General features: G+C 36.4%; 1 protein-coding gene across 1 annotated transcript; it reads right to left on the reverse strand.

The window, feature by feature from the left end:
- Positions 1-5,267: 5,267 nt before the first annotated feature.
- LOC103722411 (H/ACA ribonucleoprotein complex subunit 2-like protein) lies at positions 5,268-14,373 on the reverse strand. The gene is made up of 4 exons (XM_008812963.4): positions 14,137-14,373; positions 13,611-13,680; positions 6,581-6,686; positions 5,268-5,740 (listed from the first exon to the last, which is right to left on the reverse strand). The coding sequence occupies exons 1-4, from the start codon at positions 14,264-14,266 to the stop codon at positions 5,579-5,581; spliced, it is 468 nt and encodes a 155-aa protein (XP_008811185.2). The 5' UTR covers positions 14,267-14,373; the 3' UTR covers positions 5,268-5,578.
- Between the last annotated feature and the right edge of the window lie 9,362 nt (positions 14,374-23,735).

The raw sequence follows: 23,735 nt of genomic DNA on the forward strand, positions 1-23,735 counted from the left end.
TTATTTTTTCAAATTGCCTATTTTATATTATTTGAGAATAACATCTCATAATTAGATAATTTGTTATTTGTAGTTAAACTGCAAAATAGTAGTGATAGGTTAAAAAAAATAACATCATTGTTTGTGAATTTCATTATTGATTGAACAAAATCTAATAAATTAAAAATATTTAATAAAATGCTTTAGTATTAAATAGTTAACAATATTTTAGGTAGTATTAAGGTAAATATTACTTTGTATTGAATGCAAAGATCGGCTATGGTTAAGGATATGGCCCGGATTCATCATCTTAATCTTATCTGACAACTCAGCTCGCCAACCAAACGACGATAAATATTTAGCAAAATCAACGGCCAATTAAATCTCTAAACAATCAGTATGATTGGTTACAGCTCGGCGTGATCTCAATGCATCCAAAAAATATATCATGATCGACCTACAGATAAGAAATGCGTTCGATCATAGCACATCTAAAAAAGAATATCCTAACCACTATGATCAATGAATATGGAAAAAGCTCAACTGCTTATGTGCAAATCATTTGATCTTAATCACATAAATTTGCATTCTCTTTTCTTTAAATACGAAGCACTGGGACCCTCAAAGTATAGAGTAAAATTGGAATACCATATTCTCATATTTTTCTTTTTTTATTTTTTTTACTTTTTCTTGAACTTCTGTTTGACATAGACATCGAGAATTCCAGCCGGACCTATACAAACGATTCTTTAATTATTTTTTATGGTTGCAGCACTACTCCGGCGTCATTGTACGCTCCTTCAGCTCAACTGAACCGGCATATCCATCGTACCTTAATTCTTAATTGAAAAAAAGTGTAAGCATGATAAAAGTGCATGAGAGAAGAGTTGGCAAAATCAATAAAAGAAGCCATGAGTTGTAAAGCAAAGGCAAGAGGGGGAGTAAATAAAAAAAATGGTAGGCCGTAGGGTTGCATGGCCCCATGGTTATGCTTGGTTATCCCAGCGAGAATCCAACATCCCATAAGTTTGGCCACTCGTTGGTCCTCCTTTTGTTCAGCGGGCCAAGGAGCGTGGCTGGAACCTCGAGATACGTGCTTGCATGTCTTAGTTGGATCGTCCTTTCTGTTTTCCTTCTTTTTATCATATTAAAAGCATTACATATACGGCAGAAGAGAAGAATAGTATCACGTCCGCATGCGTTACATTACGTGGGGCCGTGGCTGTTTTTTTGGATTCACCCACACTCCCACGTCCTGCCCGGCTGCACAACTCAGCAGGTTGTGAAAACAAATCAGGAAGAAAAGCAAAAGCAAGCTGAATTTATATATATATATATATATATATATATATATACACACACCGACTTTTCACACTAAACGAATATAATTACAACCAACAAAATTAGAAAAAAAAAAGCTAACTAAATAAGTAAAAATATCTCTTTGGTTTATCCAAAAAAAAATCTTTAAAGTCATGCGCCGTGTAGGAGGCCACCCAGTCAGCGGCTGTATTTGTCTTCTGATAAACATGTGCAGCCCTAAAAGTATCATAATCCTCGGTCATTCTCTGTATGTTCTGGAACAGAGACAGCTCAAAAGCAAAAGTTGCATCCCTTCTACCGTCTCCGAAAAGAAAAAACTCCCCTTGGAGACCTCAATTTTAGGGTGTAGCTTGGTCTGGGTTAACCTAATCCTATCCCAACCCTACCCAAATTTTGAACTGGGTTGGAAGTATCAAAATGGAATTTTGAATTGGGTTGGAGTTATTGGAAATTAATATGCTTTCAAGTTGAGCAATCCGAACCGATCTCAATGCACGTAGATGATTAGATGATCTGGTTCAAGCATAACCTGCATTTGCATAAGCAGCCCCCAACCCAATCGAATCTAGACTTATCTAAATAGTAATGGAAGTTTATGACCAAAGTCAATAACATACTGCTTGAATTGACATGAGCAAGACCGGCTGTTGCTCTTGGATAAAACATTGGTATTTAGCCATAAAAGGTTTGAATAATTCGAATTCATTTTAAACAAATTAGACTTGGCTTTACATCCAAGGTGATCTAGCCTATTCAACTTGCAATCTTCTCTCTATTTTATAATACATATGTACGCTAATAAAATTGTATAACTTATTATTTTGTGTGCATTCAACTTGATTAGATAACGCATAACATACGCAAGGCTATTATTTGACATTATAGCTGCTATTCACAAAATAAACATTTCTATGTAATGGAAAGATTAGGGATCACCTACCGGTCACTATTCAATTCTAGTTCGGTATGGAAGCAGATGATTAGTTGAGCAGTACGCAAAATTTCACTAAGATTACTAACCTGCCTGTGTATCGGACCAATCCCTAATTGCCTTATCAGCTAGATGTTGTATGCATGTGTGACTTATGTTCTCAAAAGACTTAGTGAGCAAGTGACAGACTTAGTGAACAAGCAATTAACTTTAGGGGTAAATAATTGGTAGCTACAAATATGCTCATTAAGAGTATGAGAGATATACATAAAGTGGCAAGGGTGAGAGTGTATTCTTTAGGTTGAGAGAGGGGCGTACGAGGATTCTTGGGATTTGGTTTTGGGGATAAAAACTCAATTGTTATATTCTTGTATTAGTTATTCTCTCATAATGAATAACAGGTTTATTCTCTCCATGGACGTAGGCAGGATTTTGTTGCAGAACTGCATGAATATTGTGTATTCACTTGTATTATTTTATCTTTTATTTATTTATTACAATTAAATTCAAGTATTCCTAGTTTATTTATAAACTCTTGGTATTAGTTTGCTTCCGTCTTTTCCTATCATGCCCAACAAAGTGATTTTGGAGCTACAAGGTTTGGTTTGAGATTTACTTTTTGATTGCACACCATAATGGCGAATATCAATCATCAATACTTTGTTGAGCAATTTAATAAAAAAGATAGTTCACTCTCGAGAAAAAAAGGGTGAAAGACATCCTTGCTCAATAACACTTGCATTGAAGAGGAGGATGCGGGGTTGAGGATATGGCACTAGTTCTAGACTGCTGCTCCACGATATCCACATGCTCTTAAATGAGTGTGGTCTCTCTCTGGCCACACATGTCTATAGGGAGGCGAATGATGCTGGTGATTAGATGACATCCTTCACGGCTACAATTCTGGAGGCTTCACCTTGGTAAACCACGTGTCGGTGTCTTATCCTCCACGTTTGACTGGAGGCTTCACCTGGGTTTCAGTTGGAACGAGGCTTGTTTCGAACGGAGTGACCCAGGTTTGAAACGCGTGGGCGTCGGTTAGATGCGGGGACCGGATGTCCCCCACTTGGTTTGTCCGTTGGAAACACTACTGGTCCTCTAGTACTGAGGTGGTGCTGGGGTGACGTAGTCACATGCGGGTTCGCCTGTACTGGTGGGGAGGGTATGAAAAACTTTTTACCTGCATCAAACATTCCTCGGTGGGAGGGGCCCAGTGGGGGCTGCTACGTGGGTGGGGTTAATTCCACCCCCCCTCCTCTTTTTTGTCCAGCAAAAAAGAAAGGAAAAAAAGGAGAATAAACAGAAACTTTGACTCTCAATTCCCCAGCAGCTCTTCTTTTTCATAACACACCAGGTTTCTTGAGGATTTGCTACAATTTTAGTGAAGGGGAACACAAAATGCCTTCTGCCATTACCTTTTCTCTGATGACTTCTGGATGGCAACCAGTTGATGTTATTTGTTACCATTGATCTGGCTTCTAACTAATTTATTTTTCAATAGAAGTGGCCTGCAGGCAATGGACTGCAGAGCGAAGGATAACCCTCACCAAAATACCAAGTTTGCCAGTACAACACCCAAAGAAACTTTAACAGATCGGTAAGCAATTTCATTTTACTTATTTATTGCTATTTCCTTAATATGAAGCTGTTGCAGTAGTGCATGGATAAATCGGCAATTAAATCTAGCCTTTTGGTCTAATCATAATTTATTGTACCAGCCCAAACTAAATTGTATAGGATGTATTGTACCGTACCAGTTTGGTACCAGTATAACTAACTGGTACCCGGTATAAGCGGCATACTAATATTTGGTATGCCGAAAAGATCTTGTATCGTATCGTACCAACACAGTGTTAGTGTGGCATCGATATGAGATTCGGAACCGAGATGGCAAATCATTCTTATGCTCTGAATATATCGACATAGATCGATGTAGTAGATACTATACAAAATTTTACGACCCCAATGATCCAAAGCATAAAAAACATGCAAGATATTAAAACTGTATGCTGAATGCTTGTAGGATGAAGAAAGATCAAAGAAAAATCATAGAACATGTTTTCAGTAATTCTTATAGTTATCCATCAATAACACTATAACCTCAAAGAAAAGATAACCAAAAGCATAACAGTAAAGATAACAAGAAGCAAATGGCAGAGAATGCTGTCTTCAGTGAGCAACGTACATTGATTTTCTCAGAGCATAAAGGAAACATCCTTCTCTTTGCCAACTCTCTTGGCAAATGATAAACCACATAGCAACTTCCCGAAAGCTTTTACCAAGTAAGATCTATATCACTGCTTTTGTTTATTTGTCTCCACTGCCTTAAACATATAGCAAAGAGAATAAAACAATCGGGATTGGTTTTTCTGCCATAAACTACAAGAGAATGAAAGTGATACATACAACAATTCTGTTTTCTCGTTGAGCCATGTGACCTTCTAATGGTTAGGAAAGACCCAAAAAAAGAAAAAAAAGGTGAGATAAACAAAACAGCAGATTACTCCAGCCAAGTGTTGCAGGCTGGTGGTGCGGCTTTGCCGTCCCTCTTCTAGGATATTTTGTTTTCCGACTTCTTTGGATGTAGATTAGTATAATTCATCCATCCAATCAAAAATAATAATAAAAAAAGAAAACAATGGAGGCCGGTCCACCACGAAGCAAGACATGGAACAGAAAAGATTGGCCAATGTCTCCCTAAAGGAGATGGAGAGCTCTTCGAGAACATAATGGAAGACCTAATCCCATTCATTTCATCAGTCAGTCTGATATCAGCCATCAACTAAACAATCTTGCCTCCTGTATGCAAGTCCCAAATACTGGTAGATGGTATGGAGCACAAATTATGTATGCGGAAAACTAACAATCCAATTGCAAACAACCAAAATTTAGAAAATTACCATCTGTTAACCAGAGATCCTACTAGATTCTTCCAAAGATTGCTGATATTTCAGACAAATTTTAGTTCATGTAAGAAAACGCCACTCACCAGCATGTCAACACAAAAATCACATGCAAAACTGCAAGATGACAATGACAAGACAACTACAATTTCATCGGTTGCAATGGCTTCATATAAACTCACCGTGTCATATATTGTCCAATAGCCAGCCAAGTCGTAGTAACCAAACCGAGTAAAAAACCCCAGCATCCCACTAGCTTATCTCACAGTACAGTGGATGATAGTAACAAAATAGACTACCTGCTTGAGGTCCCCAGACAGAAGGAACGTAATACAGTTTACTCAGTGTCTGAAATTGACATGTCAGGGAAGATGAAGCCAATAGCAGCAGCAGAATGGTCAAACACATCATGTGAAGTTGGATCTTGTTTCACTCGGCTCTTTCAGATAAGGGAGGACGTCAGCTCAGCAACATCTGACACCACTTGGTTGTAATCTGCCTGCAATTTTTCCTTCACCTCCTGCTCCAACTCTCCTTTGGTTGGTTTGGTTAGTATTAAGACACAGCAGGTAGGCCTCTTGGTTGCCCCAGCAGTGGCAAGATCCTAGAAAGGGGGAGAGAAGGGATCCCAGACAAGAAATGTGTCAGCAGACTCAACTAAATCTTATAACAGTCTTGCATGAAATACTGATAGAATGGTGAGATTCCATAATCAGGGATCACATTGCTTTCTATAGCACTACTTTTTACATGAAAAGGTTAAGGTGGCAGGTTCCTCAACAACCAATCAGAGGGAGGAAAGTGCAAAGTTGTTTGGTAATCATGTGACGCCCCTAGACAGTTTAGTTAAATTGATTGTGCTTTCTACATCATTAAAAAGAAGATTTTCTGCTGGCTTTAAATTGTATGTCTGTTTTAGGAAGGACTGTGGAGCTTGTGCAAGTAGTAAATAACCCTGGATAAGTTGTTCAAGCCATTGGGTTGCGGTGACAATGGTGGAGATGAAATCTAGGATATGGAACAGGAATAGAAAGAAATATTACAATATGAAACAACTATATGCCAGCTAAATGAATGCTCTCTCTGGCGGACCTCAGAAATTGGTAAGAGGGTATATGGAATTTGGAGGTCAGTGTTTTACAAGTTCCTTGTAATGGTATAGGCAAACTGAATTGCCAAATTTTGAGGTTGAATAGAAGTCCTACTGTTTTAACTATCATATTCTACCAAGTTTCTAACAATTTTGCTTTTTCTTGATCCTACCAAACTTTTCTCCAACTTGGTAGGAATGCGCTCCTTGTATAAAAAATAGTATAAATAAACCAGAACTCTCATTCACCTAAATGGGAGTTAACTGTACCCCAGTCTTCTTTTGACTCCTTCGCCCATGCATGTTTAATAAAAAAGAAAAAGATCAAAGGGCATCAACAAGATAACAACTAACCTCCTTTGAAGGGACATAGAGGTATGGAATATCAGCTTCCTCACATAATATAGGGACATGCGTGATTACATCAATTGGAGAAATGTTTCCTGCAATTATACACAACCTGCATGCACCAAATCAGTTCAGAATGTTAAAAAAGCCGTAAAATCAGTTTGAAGTGTTAGAAAAAGCTGTAAAACATAACCATAAGAACATATTACACCCTGACAACATCAAAACATAGAAAATTTAAATGCATGGAAATCTATTTAATACATTGACAAATTCAATTAGATCACTGATGTCGATCGACAAGACATGATATAGGAGTCTAGTATTCTCAGATTGTGTTTCTGCTCATGTATCATACACCATATTGACATGTGCATCATAAAATGCAGTCCATGTTAGTCTAAAGATGCCATTTCAAACATTGGTCAGAACCTTTGGTGACTTTATAGCTCGGTTTCTATCCTCCCTAGTTTCTCGTGAATCTTGGCATATATACCAACAGCCATAGTCAGAATCAGTAGTGTGCACATGCTATTAATTTGTTGCACAACTTGGATGAATTTTGGGTGCATCATGTACGGTACCAGGATGCATAAATTCACTAATTATTCATTTTAGACACCAAAAAGTACCCAAAAATTAATGAAAATAAAAATGGCATCCTAACAAAGTACCAGGACACAACGCTATACCATAAATCAGTATGATATGAACCAGTACCATGCCAGGCCAGTGAAAAACCAGTACCATGGTCAGTACTGGTATTCTTAACCTTAGGCTGCCCCTTAAAAAACATCGCATATTGGTTCTGTGGTAAGAAGACCTCGTATTGAATATTAAGGCCATGGGTCTCGGTAAATAAGTAGCAATAAGGCCAAGGCATCTATGAAATGTGAGCATCGGGCAAGCCCAGGTCAGAATTTTTGTCCGAAAAGAGGAAAAGCGGATATTTTATAACCTATTAATGGTCATGGACTTGAGCTATACAGCAGGAAGATCTTCACTCTGCATAAAGATTATGCTTACATTCAGGCTTTAAGATAAAATTCCATGCTCTTTTAGTTTGATCAGCATCATTGAACACATCCTACAAGCACTTCTACAAATATTCTTTACTACTTTTCCTTGTATTGATTATGGAATATATGAGGGCTTCAACTTGATGTTGTTATATGCTTCTATAATCGTGTTTCTTGGATCCATCTGATTTTTCTGCATATTACACTATAGTCTCTTAGCCGTCATAATTTCGAGTATTGTCTTCGTTAGTTTGTTTATATTGTAGAAATAATTGCATATTCCTGCTAAAGATACCAAAACACTGTTCCAGGGGAACAAAGGATTAGAAATTGCGACTAATCAATGCATTTTGAATTTACAAGAAACATGATACCGCCTATCCCATTACAAGATATATGCAATAGAGTATGCATCAGTGAATTCTTGGTCAAAAATTTGCATCATTTTCCTCCCATGATGCTATGATACCCCCTAGTGATGCAAAATCGAAAGGAGCCACTTCTAATTAATCAACTTACACTATATATGTTTCTTAATAAGCGCCAGGACAATATATATTAAAGCATATATGCAGCATTTACAAAAAATAATAACATCTTTCTTACAAAGGTATATTGTCACTTACACACTATACTTACAAAAACTCTCTACCCTCTAAATGAAAAGTGAACTTTACAAACCCACCAAGGGTGCATATAGCAAGCATGAGTTCAGCCTTAGGTACCCAAATCGGCTCAGCAATATAGGTATATGAATCATCATGTATACCGCTTTTACATGCAGGGATGATAACCGGTATATAACATGATGTGCCATGTCAACTTCCATTGTCCTCCTTTAAAATTTCACTCCTTTGAGTTGTATGGTTTAGGTAATGCAAATTATTCATTTTCCCAAAACAGGAGCAGTTGTGAAAGTGTGCACCTTAGGCTATTTAAATAATAATAATAATAATAATAATAAAATACAAAAAATGCTGTGGAAGACTGTGTCAAAGCAAGATTCTAACAAGATCTGGAAGGAGATGCAGCATCCTAGGTACAAGATTCTAGCTAAGGAAAATTTAAAGCTTTAAGCACAGTTGTAAAAGCAAAAGGATCATTATCAAATGGTTTTAGACAAACCGGTCAAACATGCTAAAAAAACCTTCTTTTTTTGGTTAGGGGTTGGGGTGGGGGAAAGAAGGGGGCTCTCGTTCATGATAATTTGGTAAAATTTTATATTTTGCAGTTTTCCCATGACCTAGTCCTCAACCTGAACCTTCCATTGAAACTGGTAAGGAGATGTCAACTTCAACCAGAAAATGGAAAAAAAACAAACAGTATGATGAATTACCAAGCAATCATACTTCCAACTTGGAATTGATGGTAAATAATCTGAGAAGATCTAACACTATCCAACAAATTATTGATATTAAAAAAAATGTATCGACCAAGCCAACAGCACGTTGAATCTTGGGTTGAATGGCTAATGTAGTATCAGCCATGCAATTTTTTTAATAGACATAACTCAGATTCCTCGTGCACATGTCCATGCAGCTGTAGTAGTAAGCATGTGTTTATTAATGTGGATAAATATTCAAGTTCTCCATATAGTTTACACTTTACAATCAAATTGTCAAATATTGTGAAATGAAACAAGATGGACATCAATCTCAGCACTAAGAAAAAATAAAGGAAAGAAGATAACACCACATTCAACATACAAAAATATTTGTAATTTACTCTAGTGTTGCAATAAATGTTCTAAAATCTGGCCCAAACATCGACCCATTTTAGTGTACAGGTCACATGTCAATAATCTAACTGCAAGTCAACTCATTGACCTGTGACACTATAAATATATAAATATATGAAATACAAACAATAATAATTTTAAAAAAATCTAAAATTATAAAAAAGCATGAAATATGATAGTGGTCCTATTGTGCAATATAAATGCCATAAAAATGATAGAATCTCTCAACTTATTTTACTAAAGACTGAAAAGGATATGTATTAGTAACTAATATCACCAAATACATGTTCTATAAGTAATTTTAGATGGAAATGAAAACAAAGGGACTGGGAACTTGGAATAGCAAATTCTTCCAAGATTAAGATGAACCCTAATTCCAAAGTCTAAAGAGGTAAAAAGGCAGCTTATGTTTTAATATTTTTCCGGCACCCTTAAAGAAGTTAACTAGAGGAGCCAAAACCAATTGATCTCAGTGGGTTGGGTGATTAAATTGGTTAATTTGTCAGAGTGCATGGGTTTCTAGAGTATCTAGGCGATTGAACCAACCCATAAAGGTTTCCAAGTCGCAGGTCAAGCAGGTCAGCCCAATTGACTCACCTAGGTCTCCAAACATGGGTTGCTATTCTATAGTAATGTTTGTAATATGGACAGAGTTATAGTGCTCCCACATAAGCAAATGACAAATTAACCCCCATGAATTGCATTAGATAATCTTCCGGATTGTATTATCATCATTTGGCCAGTGCAGCAATCGTTGCGGGAAAAATGGTGCATTATTGGCATAGGCCAAAAGACAAAAATACCTCCATGCATCTAATACTATCTAATGCAATACATGGAAGGTATATTTGGCATTTACTCGTACAACCTACTTTGAGAGTTGCTATGCTGGAAACATTATAACTCTACCCTTTTATTATGTCTCTAGATTATTTAATACCTTTTTCCAATTCATTCTCCTGTATTTGGTCAATAATCCTTTTCTTTTCACGAAGAAGTTTGCAAATTAAAATCATATATTATATGGAATCTAACCAGACTCTTTTAGGCTTTTGCCTATGTCAAAAAATGTTTCCTTTTTAATGTAGAAACACATGAAATGGTAAGGGAATATCTAGAATGTCATCGTGTCATTACTATGTTAACCTAAAGCCTGAGGGCCATAATCCATACTCAACATATCACTTTTTGGCTTGGTCCTATATCAAATTCAACTTTCTAATCAATGACTTGTTTTATCGTTTTTTATTGCACAAATGAAAAGTTGGAACATTCTTGAAATTCTAATGTAATTCAAGGATGCTATGCACAAGACTATATTATATTGTCTTTTTTATATAGTTCCATTTATATACAACTAGACATGTCAAAGTCACGTGAAGGTAGTAACGATGGCCGAGATTCCCTAATCTATTTTTTTTATTATTCACGTTGTACAACAACTACATTCTCTATTTGGAATGTGCATTTTTTTTCTTATTTCTCTCCCTCAAAGTTGGAACTGAATTAAGTAGGTTATTTTTATTTGAGATGGAAAATTTTTAGCAAAAAGGATAAGACATAAAGAAGAAAAATGAAGCCTCCTAAGCATCCTAAGCAGTCTTTGACTTCAATATTAGAATAGACAAAGTGTTGAATAATGTTTATATAATATAATTACCTCACACACAAAGAAGAATCAAAAAAGAGCATAATGGGCTGCTTTATCTTAAGACAAACCTAAAGATCTATTAGCTTTTTTGGAGAAAGAAACTTGAGGACTAAACCCCAGAAACTTCCACTTATATTACCATACCAGAAACATTAAGTTTTCATTACATAAACCACACAGGTTCAGAAGGGCAGAAAAGATAAGTGGAAACCTGACATGGCACATCATGTCATTGATAGAATGTGGATAAAATGTGCATGACAGTGATTTCTATGCCCAAATAATTGGACCAATTCAGCCTGTTGCCTAATCTGCATATGTGGTACGCCCAAAAGATATCGAAAACTTGTTTGTTCTTTTCTGTTCAGAAAAGAAAACCAAAGCAATTATACTTTCTAAAGGATGGTATCTTAAATCAAAAATAAAAAAAATAATCACTGCATTTCAGGTGCAGTAGGCGTATGCTTTGATTAGTTGATTATATATAATTATATATATATATATAGTAATCTTGCATAGGATACGGACAAACACACACATACATACAAATGCATATATATGCGTATATATGCATATATGACTGTACATGTCAACTAAAATGCTTGATGCCGAAGTGCATCATTGCATTATCTCTTTTATTTTTCTTTAATTTATAAATCACGACAAAAGACTGTAAAGCTATTAAATAAGTTCATCACTGTATGTTCACATACAGCCATCTTGTTATCAGTGGCATGCATTTCTTGTTCTAAAGTTTAAGAAGTCATTGATTTACCACTTAGTTGTATTCCGTCCTTGACATCCTCACTAAAGAGCGGAAACACAGTTGTATCCACATGCAAACAAATTATCAAAGACAACACTCTACAGCCCTAACACCTAAGAGAGCATGATTTGATACAATGTATAAAAGTACAGGTAAGTCAAAGAAATATTATAACAAAAATAATGACATCAAAACCCTTAGTTCTCTGTGAATCATCAGAAAAATTTCTCATAATTACTAGTAAGAGACATCAAATAAACTAAGCAAGATTAAATGGTACAGTTGTATTTACAATAAAACCATGAAAAATATTATCCATACAAAGTGTACTAGAAACAATCTTTCAATCCATATGGAGAACCTCTATGCGGGCATTGAATTGGAGTACATGCCCAATGACTCATACAAGCTCCTCCATATTGTTGGACCTAATTCTGCCATATGCTTCCTTACTCAAGCTAGCACAACCACAGGCCACAGATTCTCAACCTAGCTACCTCCTGGACCAGGATTTTATGGCCATGATATCCAACACAAGGCCTGCTTGCACACATGCATGCATGTATGATTTACATAAATCTACTTCTCTGAGTGTTAACTCAATTATAATGCCATGTTATAATATATTTACACACGCGCACGTATGTGTGTGTGTGTATATATATATAACATGTCTTATATGCCAATGTGAACCAATCTCAACAAGTATATATCTCCATGACTAAATCACCCAAAACAATTTGTAAATAAAGTGAATTGAAATAGAAAAAAGAAATGGTTGCCTATAACTTGAACCCAGAACTAGTCGGATGGAGTAGACAACTTTTATTTGTTGGGATAGAGAAAAAAATGCCTCCCCAAAACTAGTCAGATAGAGTAGATAACTTTTCTTTGTTGGGACAGATGAAAAAGATCCCTCCCCAAACCATGCTTGCATTTTCCATCGCACACGGCTATGTACATAATATGTATTTATATATAAGCTGCATAATAGATATTTATATATAAGCTGAATTGCTTCTAAGAGTATTTGACTCCAATTGTTTCCGAATGGAAATCAATGAACGGCCTCTCAAGATGAAAATCTGCACAATTGATTGTGATAAAAGATGTATAAAATACTTGAATCTAAAAATTATATTTTGAGCTCTCTTGCCTATGCATCTAACCTGGTGAAAAAATGAACGGTCGCAATATAGCTAGTGAGCAAAAGCATAGCATAAAATATTTATTTAGCAATTCCAAACAGTTGAACTTGACCTAAATATTTCAAAATATACGCATGTTAAGTTTCAGCTAATATGGATGTTTCTAAGCTATAGAACAAATTAAAACATGATATCCTACCGTTAAAAATGTCAACTTTGTTTTCATCTGATGTATAACTAAACGACCTTAAAAATTCATGATTTTTTGTTTATAACCATTTTATATATCGTAGGTCATGATTAATGGTGATGATTTTCATTTTGAAATGCCCTTCATTGGTTTCTATTAAAAAGCATCTAGAAGCATTTATATACGCGCATGTATTATACACCAACACACACACACACACATATACATCATGTGCATATTTTTGAGCGCATGCATATCACAGGTGGTTCGGAAACGTTTGTAATGGATTAAAAGAAACCATTTGTTCTGCTACTGCCAGATTATTCAAAACACTGATGCAACAAAATTTGTGCTATCACTGCAATGATTCAAGTCCTATAGTTATTATGTTATTATATAAAATGCTGTTTAGCATTGCAAATGAAACAAAATTACTTGCAGATAAGAAGGGTTTCAGTAACTCCAGTAGATTTTCAATTTAAGTTTTTTTAATTTGATCGGAAGGGAGGAACAAGAAAACCAACCCTTTTTCGCCGCGACGAATACTCTTTACCACTTCCTTAACTCCTCTTTTTAGGCATTTCGACTCGGAAGCTGGAAAAAATAGAAACGCACAATGTCAGATGACCGAGAGAGCAAGTCAAAACAAAGTATAGTTAACTAAAAACTCACACCGCAATATAACTGAACAGAAACAAATTGAAACCCGATATTCCTCAAACGAAGAAAATTCACTAAGGAACTCCATAACCACAATAAAGAAAACGAAAGAAATTTAATTACAAAAGGCAGCAGCTGAATAACATATGGAGGGGGAGAAACTCTTAACGTGATAGTAAAAATTACGAAAGCCAACATATCCAAATGAGAGGAAAGCAAGAAACGAGAGAGAGAAAGATATATATATATTTTAACAAAATGAATAGGATAGAGATGAATGCCACAAAAATACAAAAAATAGTAAAAAAAATTAAAAAAACATACAAGTGGGCAAACAACGGAGGTCATCAGAATCTGATATCAAAGCGATTTGATAGGAATGGATGATACCTCTTCGGACAAGCTTGAGGGTCCGCTTCCGGAGCTTCTTCCCGGCGAGGGGTTTGGCGATGGGGGCAAGCGATATTAAATTCCTTCTCTCCTTTATCGATCTGCTCTCCGTCTCGCTATCGCTCCCCATCCTTCTTCTTTCTTTCCTCCCGCCTCTCTTCCTTGCTTTCTTTCGCTATTTTAGAGGAGTAGGTGGGGTTTTACGAACTAGGGTTTTAGGCTGGAAGGGGGAGAGCCGCTCAAAAGGTCGTCTTAGTGTCGGGTTCGGTTTTTACTAATAAACCGCGAGCCGGTAATAGTTTCCTGGTCCGTTGGTTCACTCCGTTCGGGTTCAAAAGGCGGCGGCTCAGCCCCTTTCCTCAAAAATAAATAAGTAAATATTCAAATCTAAATGTTTAAAATATTTTTGTGATATATTAATATTTAAAATTACCGACTGTAGAACTATTTTTTATGGATAGATTTACTATATTTGAAAGACAATTAATAATTTTATAAAAAAATGATTAGAACTAGATTTTCTATCCTCTCTTATGCTTTAACTTATGCTTCTTCTGAAAATACTTTCCAAATTTTTGTTTGAAAAGTATTTTTTAATCTAAAATTTATATAAAATTTTATACTTTTTTAGAAGGTTTTAGTTTCCAAAAAAGTTGTTAATTAGTTCAATTGGTATCAATGGATGGTATAACAAATTTGGTCAAGTCCAACTTCCACCGTGGTTCATGAACCCAATGAATTATCAAAGAAAATTTTTTTTGTGAAATGGCATCAAACACATCCACAAACTAACAAGGAGTAAGAGGGATGCAAGTTTTTCCCCCTTCCACCCTAAGAGCTCGTTTGGTTCGCGGGAAGCATTTTTCTTCTTAAGAATATGATTCCTAAGAAGCAGATTTCTAGGAAGAGGATGCCTAGAAAAGTACTTTTGGCATGTTTGGTTGACCATGGGAAAGTGACAGATTTCCAAAGTATTTATGTTTGGTTGACCATGCACTTTCCTGGGAAAGTTATGTATAATTTCTATTATACCCTTAATAAAAATTAAGTCTTTAATGCCTCTTTAATGCTTCTTTAATGCTGAAGGGTCTTTTTAGGAAAAAATAAAAATGAAGTGATTTCCACCTCACGGGAAAGTAACTTTCTCATGTTCCTCGTGGGAAAGACTTTTCCATGCAATATGGGAATCATATTTTCATGGAAATACAACTTTTCCATCTTTCTTCTGTGAAAACTCCAACCAAACAAAAGGCATCTCATTATTTTTCCGTTGACCACACTTTTCCCCTTCTTTTCCCGCGAACCAAACGAGCCCTAAGAGATATACTTTTATGATCATGGCGAGTGATCAATTTTTGACAGTGAAGTGACCTTGATGCACTTAAGATTTGATGTAATTAATGAACTTCTTATTGATTAGTGTCCATGTACGTAAGGATTGACTATTAGTTAGGTCCAAGGAGACCGAGCATATAATGAAACCAACTGTATCAAAGAAGCTTTCTAGGTGATGAGAGACATCGGCATTATCTTTTACTACGATTCAGTATATGCAACGCGTATGCAAGAAGAATCCTATTTGAAGCTTTGGAGATCTTTCACAAGAAGCTAGCTTCTAGGCCTTTCTCATTACAGATTGCCACTCTATCCATTAGCATCGAGCATGCACTGCAGGAGAAAGAAGAGATGGATTGTTGTGACTAGAGAATGAGAGAAAAGATATAGAAGATAATATATTGGACTATTAAGAAGCAAAAATTTAATCAACTCTCTTCTTTTTCTTCCCTTTTCTTTTTACACACTTCCCGTATTTCGGATTAATTTAATTTAGAATTTTTTGCATGGATACCCTCTTAAATATCAAATTTTGCATGAATATCCTTCCAAAATTGATATTTGTATGTATACCCTCGTAAAACATTTGTTTTGCTATTTTACCTTTTTTTATTCTTGTTTTTGCATATTTATCTACATCATCTAATACCATTAAAAAATTAATAGTTTCAAATTAAAATGACTAAAATGCCTTTAATGGATAGATGTGCAAAAAAAATATTTATAAGAGTATACAAGCAGATAGCGATTTTGCAAGGATATTCATACAATTTAGCATATTTAAAAGGATATATATGCAAAAAAGAATCCTAGTAGATGGGGAACAAGCAAAATAAAAATTTATCATTGTAAAGTTCACGTATCCTAGTAGATGGACAAAGTAAGCAAGCAAAAGACCTAAAAGAAAAAAAATTATCATTAAAGACAATTTCACACAGTCATACATGCACCTTATAAGCTACCATACAGAGAATTTAGTGATTAGCTTTATTTTTCTAATGCTTAATTGGTCAATATAAATGGCAGAGGCTACCCAAGAGCATGCATCAACATGCATGCATGCACATACATGAACTAATTTATTCTAAGGCATTCTCGCAGCAAATGAAGCAAGCCTCCTTTTTCTATTTTTTGAAGCTAGAGTTGCTTATAACTGATTGTGACCCTGTGGTCTCAAAATGAATTCTTCATCTGGATTTTAAAGCAGCATGAATTAATTTATTCTAGGCAGCCTCACAGCAAATGGAGTAAGTCTCCGTTGTTTTAATTTTTTGAAGAACACAGTAAGAATGCCACCATTTGGGTTCAAACCTAGATACTTTCCCAGCAAGATAGGGGTCTCAACCAGGTGCCTTAAGTCTACTGGGCTAAGTGAGGAGCCACATAAAATTTGATTATATCTTCAAAATAGTTGACAAATGCTTCATAAACATAATGATGATATAATGAAACACTTAACTGAGATGTTATAATATAACTGCATGGGCATTTGTCATCTGATGATTGACGCACCTAACTTGTAAGCGACAGTATGGAGTGATTGGTTATACCCCTATTTGATTTTGATGAGCTCAAAGCATTTGAGTATATTTCAAGTTGTACTAAAGAATTCAATCTAGTGTTTCAGGCAAATATATGTGAATTTATCTTTAATAGCATTGAGCCTTTGTTCAAAGTCATTTGGCTAAGTATTGAACTAATTTAAGCCAAAGTTTGAAGCTCGAGTCGACTACGGAAGAGTACGAGTTGACTCTAAGTATTTCAGAGGTTCTGGCACGAGCTCGAGTCGACTCCGGTACACTACGAGTCGACTCCGACCGAGAACAGACAGAAGGATAGAAAGATGAATTTCAGACCCTGTCACCGAGTCGACTCCAACGGTTTCGAGTCGACTCCGATGCTTACCGAGTCGACTCCTGACTGATCTGAGTCGACTCCAAGGAGTAACAGACAGAAGGATAGAGAAGTGTATTCTGGACCCTGTTACCGAGTCGACTCTAGAAGAGTTCGAGTCGTCTCCAACGTTTGGCGAGTCGACTCCTAAACAAGCAAGAGTCGACTCTCAGAGGAAAGCAGACTGAAAGACAGAGGATCAATTTTCAGGCTCTGAGAGCCGAGTCGACTCCAAGATGATCCGAGTCGACTCCAAGGCAGTTCAACTTCAAAGATAGAGGATCAGTTTTCAGGCTCTGAGAGCCGAGTTGACTCCAAGATGATCCGAGTCGACTCGAGAAAGAAATGCAGAAAATTAGATCTCTGGAACCCTGAGAACAAGTCGTCTCCAGAGGGCCGAGTCATCATCGGATACTGGCGAGTCGACTCCAGGTTTGGCCGAGTCGACTCCAGAACGGGACAGCACTTTAATTCAAATTCTGAACAGTAGGCGAGTCGTCTCCAGTAAAGCATGAGTCGACTCCAGCAACCGTCGAGTCGACTCCATATCGAGCGAGTCGACTCCGACCCCAACGGATACATTGTCAGAAGTTGCAGACTGTGCAGAACGGCCACAAATTAGTGTCTAACGGCTAGTTTTCAAAGGGGACTGCTTAAATAGCCAGAGTGAACAGTAGTAGACACCAAGAGAGTCACTCCATCTGAGCATTAAGTGTTTTCCATCTACCAAGAGTCTATTGAGAGAAAAGACAAGCAAAAGAAGGAAGAACCGCATTCAATACATAACTAGAAGTCTTCCCTTCGCATTCAAGGCTCTTTCTCTGATTTCAAATCTTCAGTGCATTCAAAGAGGAGACTCAGAGTTCGAGAAGCCCCTTCTTCCTCTTCCAAAATCTGTTTGAGGGCTTCTAACTCTACTCTTTTCATATTATTTAATATTTGCTTGTTAAGAAGCTTTCCTTGTAACTTTTTCCAAACTATTTTCTTACTTGATTCAATCAGGGGATTGAATCAAGGGTTGTAAGGTTTGTTGGTGAGCCGAAGTTAAAACCAACGGTGTAAGGGTTCGATTGTGATCCCGGAAAAACGATCGGATGGTTCTAGTCGGTGAGCCTGTGAAAACCGACCGAGTTCGTTGTGATCTCGCGAAAACAAAAAGTTGGGTTGTGAACTTGTAAAACAACCGGCTGTAATCCAGAGGATTATAGTGAACTCCTAAGTGAAGCTTGGGGAGTGGATGTAGGAGTAAGGGTTAACTCCGAACCACTATAAATTGGTTTGTGTTTGTATTGGTTGCTGTTCTCTCTCTCTCTCTTCATTCACTTCATCTAGTAACTTAACTAATTTGCCTGCAATAGATTTAGTTAATTACTAATCATAGTTTTTAATTGGTCGACAGTTAATCCAAACCCAATTCACCCCCCTCTTGGGTTATCTTCTTGGGCAACAAGTGGTATCAGAGCCGGAGCTCTTATATTAAAAGAGTAAAAGATCAAAATGACAACCTCTTTTGGATCTTCTCTTATTGAGGGGCAATCCACCCATAGGCCTCCATTCTTTAATGGAACTGACTACACCTATTGGAAGGCTAGGATGAGGATATTTATCTAAGCCCAAGACTATGAGGTTTGGAGCATCATAGTTAATGGACCATATATTCCTTCTATTTTTGTAGATAACATTACTATACCCAATCTTGAAAAAGATTGGGATGACAATGATAGAAGGAAGGCACAACTAAATGCCAAACGATGAATGTACTTTATTGTGCCTTAGACCGTAATGAATTTAATAGAGTCTCTACTTGCAATTCTGCAAAAGAGATATGGGAAAGACTTGAAGTGACCCACGAGGGCACGAATCAAGTCAAGGAATCCAAAATAAACATGCTAGTTCATAAGTATGAACTATTTAAAATAGAATCTAATGAAACTATCACGTACATGTATACTAGATTTACTGATATTGTCAATGGCTTAAAAAATCTTGGCAAAAGTTATACTAACAGTGATCTTGTCAAAAAAGTTCTTCGATCTTTACCAAGGTCATGGGAAGCCAAGATAACGGCGATCCAAGAAGCCAAAGACTTGAACAAGCTGGCACTCGAGGAGCTCCTTGGATCCTTGATGACACATGAGCTCACAATGAAGCAACACAGTGAAGAAAAGTCCACCCACAAGAAAAAGGTAATTGTCCTTAAGTCTACTTCTTCTAACAAGGATCCCTCTTGCAGTAGCTGCAGTGAAGAAGAAGACAATGAGGGAGATGAAGATGAGGCTCTTCTTGTGCGAAAGTACAGAAAATTTATCAACCGGAAGAAATTCTTTCATCAGAGGAGAGGTTCCCCAAGTTCCTACAACAAGGACAAAGGTAAGGAAAGAGAAAGTGAGGGAATCGGTTGCTATGAATGCAAGAAGCCGGGACATTTCAGAGTCGATTGTCCCTTGCTGAAGAAGGGCAGCAAACCAGGTGGGTCTCGTTCAAAGTCCAAGAAGCCTTATCTCAAAAATGATAAGAAACCTAAGTTCCAAAGTCTTGGTTTTAAAAGAAAAGGAACTTGTTTTGTTTGTGGAAAACCTGGACATTATGCTAATCAATGCAGGTTTAGAAAAAGGAATGATATATCTGCTAAACCAAATGCTAACTTGGTAGAGACAGATATTATTGCAGCAGTTGTGTCTGAAACCAACATGGTTATAGCAGCAAAGGACTGGGTGGTAGACTCTGGGGCTACCAGACATATTTGTGGCAATAGGAGTGCATTTACTTCCTACACTCCATTAAATGAAGGCGAAGAACAAGTGTTCATGGGTGATTCGAGACCCTCGCCAGTGGTTGGCAAAGGAAAAGTACTCCTCAAGCTAACATCAGGAAAAGTCCTTTTCCTGAATGATGTGCTGCAAGTTCCTAATATCCGTTGGAACTTAGTATCTGTATCTTTATTAGGAAAGGCTGGAATTAAAGTGTATTTTGAGTCTGATAAAATTGTAATGACTAAGAACAATATTTTCATTGGGAAGGGTTATTGTAACCAGGGTTTATTTGTCTTGAATGTAACCGAAACTATGAATGAAAATGCATCATCTTTTGCTTATTTGATTGATTCTGTTGATGTATGGCATGGTAGATTAGGACATGTTAATTTTTCTTATATCAAGAAAATGAAAGACCTAGGCTTGTTAAATAATATTATCTTTGGAAATGTGAATGATAAATGTGAAGTATGTGTAGAATCTAAATCTACTAAAAAGAGTCATAAGCCAATAGAAAGAGAAACTGAATTACTTGGATTAATACATTCTGATTTAGGAGATTTGAAAAACACTCTAACTAGAGGAGAAAAAAGATTTTACATAACTTTTATTGATGATTATTCTAAATACACTAAGGTATATCTACTTAGGACTAAAGATGAAACTTTTGAAAAATTTCAGCAATATGTTACTGAAGTAGAAAATAAATTTAATAAGAAAATTAAAAGAATAAGGACTGATAGAGGAGGAGAATATGAGTATAATCTCTTCAATAAATTTTGTGAAGATAAAGGTATAATCCATGAGATTACCCCACCATATTCTCCTGAATCTAATGGAGTTGCTGAACGTAAAAATAGAACTCTAAAAGAAATGATGAATGCTATGTTAATAAGCTCAGGAGTACCTCTTTATTTGTGGGGGGAAGCTATTCTCTCTGCTTGTCACATTCAAAATAGAATACCTTATAAGAAAATTGGTAAGACACCCTATGAGTTATGGAAAGGTCATGTACCTAACCTTACATATCTTAAAGTGTGGGGGTGTTTGGCCAAAGTTCTATTACCTGAACCAAAGAAAAGAAAGTTGGGACCTAAAACCTTTGATTGCTTATTTATTAGTTATGCATTAAATAGTGCTGCTTATAGATTCTTGGTATTAAAATGTGAATCTAATATTATGGAACCCAACACTATAGTAGAATTTAAAATGCTGATTTCTTTGAACATATCTTTCCTATGAAACTAGGTAAAGAAAAAATTGACTCTCTGCCTCATAATAAACAAGAAAAGGAGGCACATGAAAATTATGAAATTGATTTAAGAAGAAATTTACATGGAACAACCTGAAGGTTGTGTTGTTCCTGGTAATGAGCACAAAGTTTGTAAATTAGTAAAATCCTTATATGGATTAAAACAAGCACCTAAACAATGGCATGAAAAATTTGATAAAGTATTGGTATCTAATGGCTTTCTAATTAATGAGGCTGATAAGTGTGTTTATAGTAAGGTTGTTAATAATGTTGTTGTGATCATATGTTTGTATGTTGATGATATGCTTATAATGGGAACTGATTTGAATATAGTTATAGATACTAAGAAATTTTTAGCTTCAAATTTTGATATGAAAGATATGGGTGAAGCTGATGTAATTCTTGGGATTAAAATAACAAGAAGTTCTAATGGACTTATGCTATCACAAGAACACTATATTGAGAAAATTTTAAAAAAATTTGAGCATTATGATAGTAAACCCGTATCTACTCCATATGATGCTAGTATACATTTAAGGAAAAAATAAAGAAAATGGTATTTTACAAATAGAATATGCTCGCATCATTGGTAGTTTAATGTTTTTAGTTAACTGCACTCGTCCTGATATTGCTTATGCAGTAGGAAGATTAAGTAGGTATACTCATAATCCTAGTAAGGATCATTGGAGTGCTGTTCATAGAGTACTAAGGTACTTAAAAGGAACCATTAATTATGGTTTGTTATATCGTGGATTTCTAGCTGTACTAGAAGGGTATAGTGATGCAAATTGGATCTCTGATTCAGATGAGATGAAATCCACGAGTGGATATATCTTTACTCTTGGTGGGGGTGCAGTATCTTGGAAATCATCCAAGCAAACATGCATCGCTCGGTCTACGATGGAGTCCGAGTTTATTGTCTTAGAAAAGGCAGGTTCTGAAGCTGAATGGCTTAGAAATCTTGTGGGAGATATTCCATTATAGAATAAACAATACCTTCTGTGTCTATTCTTTGTGATAACCAAGCTGCTATATATCGAGCTAAGAATAAAGTTTATAATGGAAAGAATCGACACATAAGGTTGAGACATAATATTGTAAGGCAGCTGCTTGATGATGGGATTATATCTCTTGAGTTTGTAAAGTCAGAGTTGAATTTGGCCGATCCTTTGACAAAACCACTAGGTAGAAACCTAGTGAGTGAAACATCGAGGGGGATGGGACTAATGCCTATATCAAAGTCAATAACGACAGAAACCCAACATGTGTGATTGGAGATCCCATGAAGCATGTTCATATGGGTAATAACAAGTCGCTAGTTGACTGTGAGTACACTATCATATTTTAATTTTGAAAATCCATCCCTATGGTGTAGATAGTGCAAATTACAGTAGATAAGGATGAGGTAAAGCTCTTAATGGATACCATAGTCCTTTAGGATGGTGTGTCTACCTGCAGTACACACTTGATGGATCCACCTATATGGGTGTGGGAGTGGGGCCGCTTCCTATGAGAATTAGGCAGTTCTCTAAAGCACTCATGAATATCCAAATAAGGTGCATGGCCTATTTGCACCAACCTGTTTAGAACAAGCCCAGAACTTGAGAGGTCAATGTGGGCTATGAGTCACTGATTTACATAAAGGACTTTTGGTTCATAGATATTTCATGTTTCACCAAAAGTTCTGTAAGTCATACTTACTAGTCCTAAAAATGGTTCATAGTCTCAAAGACACCAATTTGATGCATTGAACTCTCGCGCTTGTTAACTTATTATTGAATTTTTAAAATATGTGGGGGATTGTTGGAATATTTCAAAATTCCGAGTCTGCCCTTCTTTGTCTTTTGTCTTTTTGTCTAGTGTACTTTCTTTAGTCCCACATTGGAAAGGAATAAAACTCAAAAAATCTTTATATAGTATTCAACCTTTTAACTTGGTGAAGCAAAGAAAAGAAAGTAGCCTACGCGCGCATGAGCCCAATGGAGGTCCAAGCCAAAATTGGCGAATCCGATCCGGAAACGTTTAACCGGGTGCGTCGCGCTCGATTATCACGCGCAGGGGGGACCCCCCACGCGCAGGGGGGACCCCCCCTGCGCGTGTGGGCTTGAGTCAGGTTTTTTTTTGCCGTTTTATTTTTTGAATTGTTTTGAGATAAAACGTCGCGTCTTTTAAAAATACCTCTTTGGTAAAACGACGTGTCTTTTAAATACGCCTCTTCCTTTCTTTTTAAACCCTATCAGATCCGATAGAGATATCTTATGAAAAAATCCTCTCTCTGATTTCCGAAAGCCTCTCTCTCTCTGTTTTCTGTGTTCCCGAGAGGATACTCTCCTCTGTTTTGTTTTTCTGAGCGCTTCTGGAATGTT

This window comes from Phoenix dactylifera, chromosome 2 (genome assembly GCF_051530095.1).
Source record: "Phoenix dactylifera cultivar Ajwa chromosome 2, Ajwa_hap1_PhDact_Kaust_v1.1, whole genome shotgun sequence".
Taxonomy (NCBI): Eukaryota; Viridiplantae; Streptophyta; class Magnoliopsida; order Arecales; family Arecaceae; genus Phoenix; species Phoenix dactylifera.

What these genes read in the sequence shown, in the direction of transcription:
- LOC103722411 (XM_008812963.4), bottom strand. Translation starts at nt 14,266, where the DNA reads ATGGGGAGCGATAGCGAGACGGAGAGCAGATCGATAAAGGAGAGAAGG. An exon ending in CCTCAAGCTTGTCCGAAGAG is followed by an intron (nt 13,681 to 14,136) that starts GTATCATCCATT and finishes TATTTTTTCCAG; the next exon opens with CTTCCGAGTCGAAATGCCTA. An exon ending in TCTATGTCCCTTCAAAGGAG is followed by an intron (nt 5,741 to 6,580) that starts GTTAGTTGTTAT and finishes CCCCCTTTCTAG; the next exon opens with GATCTTGCCACTGCTGGGGC.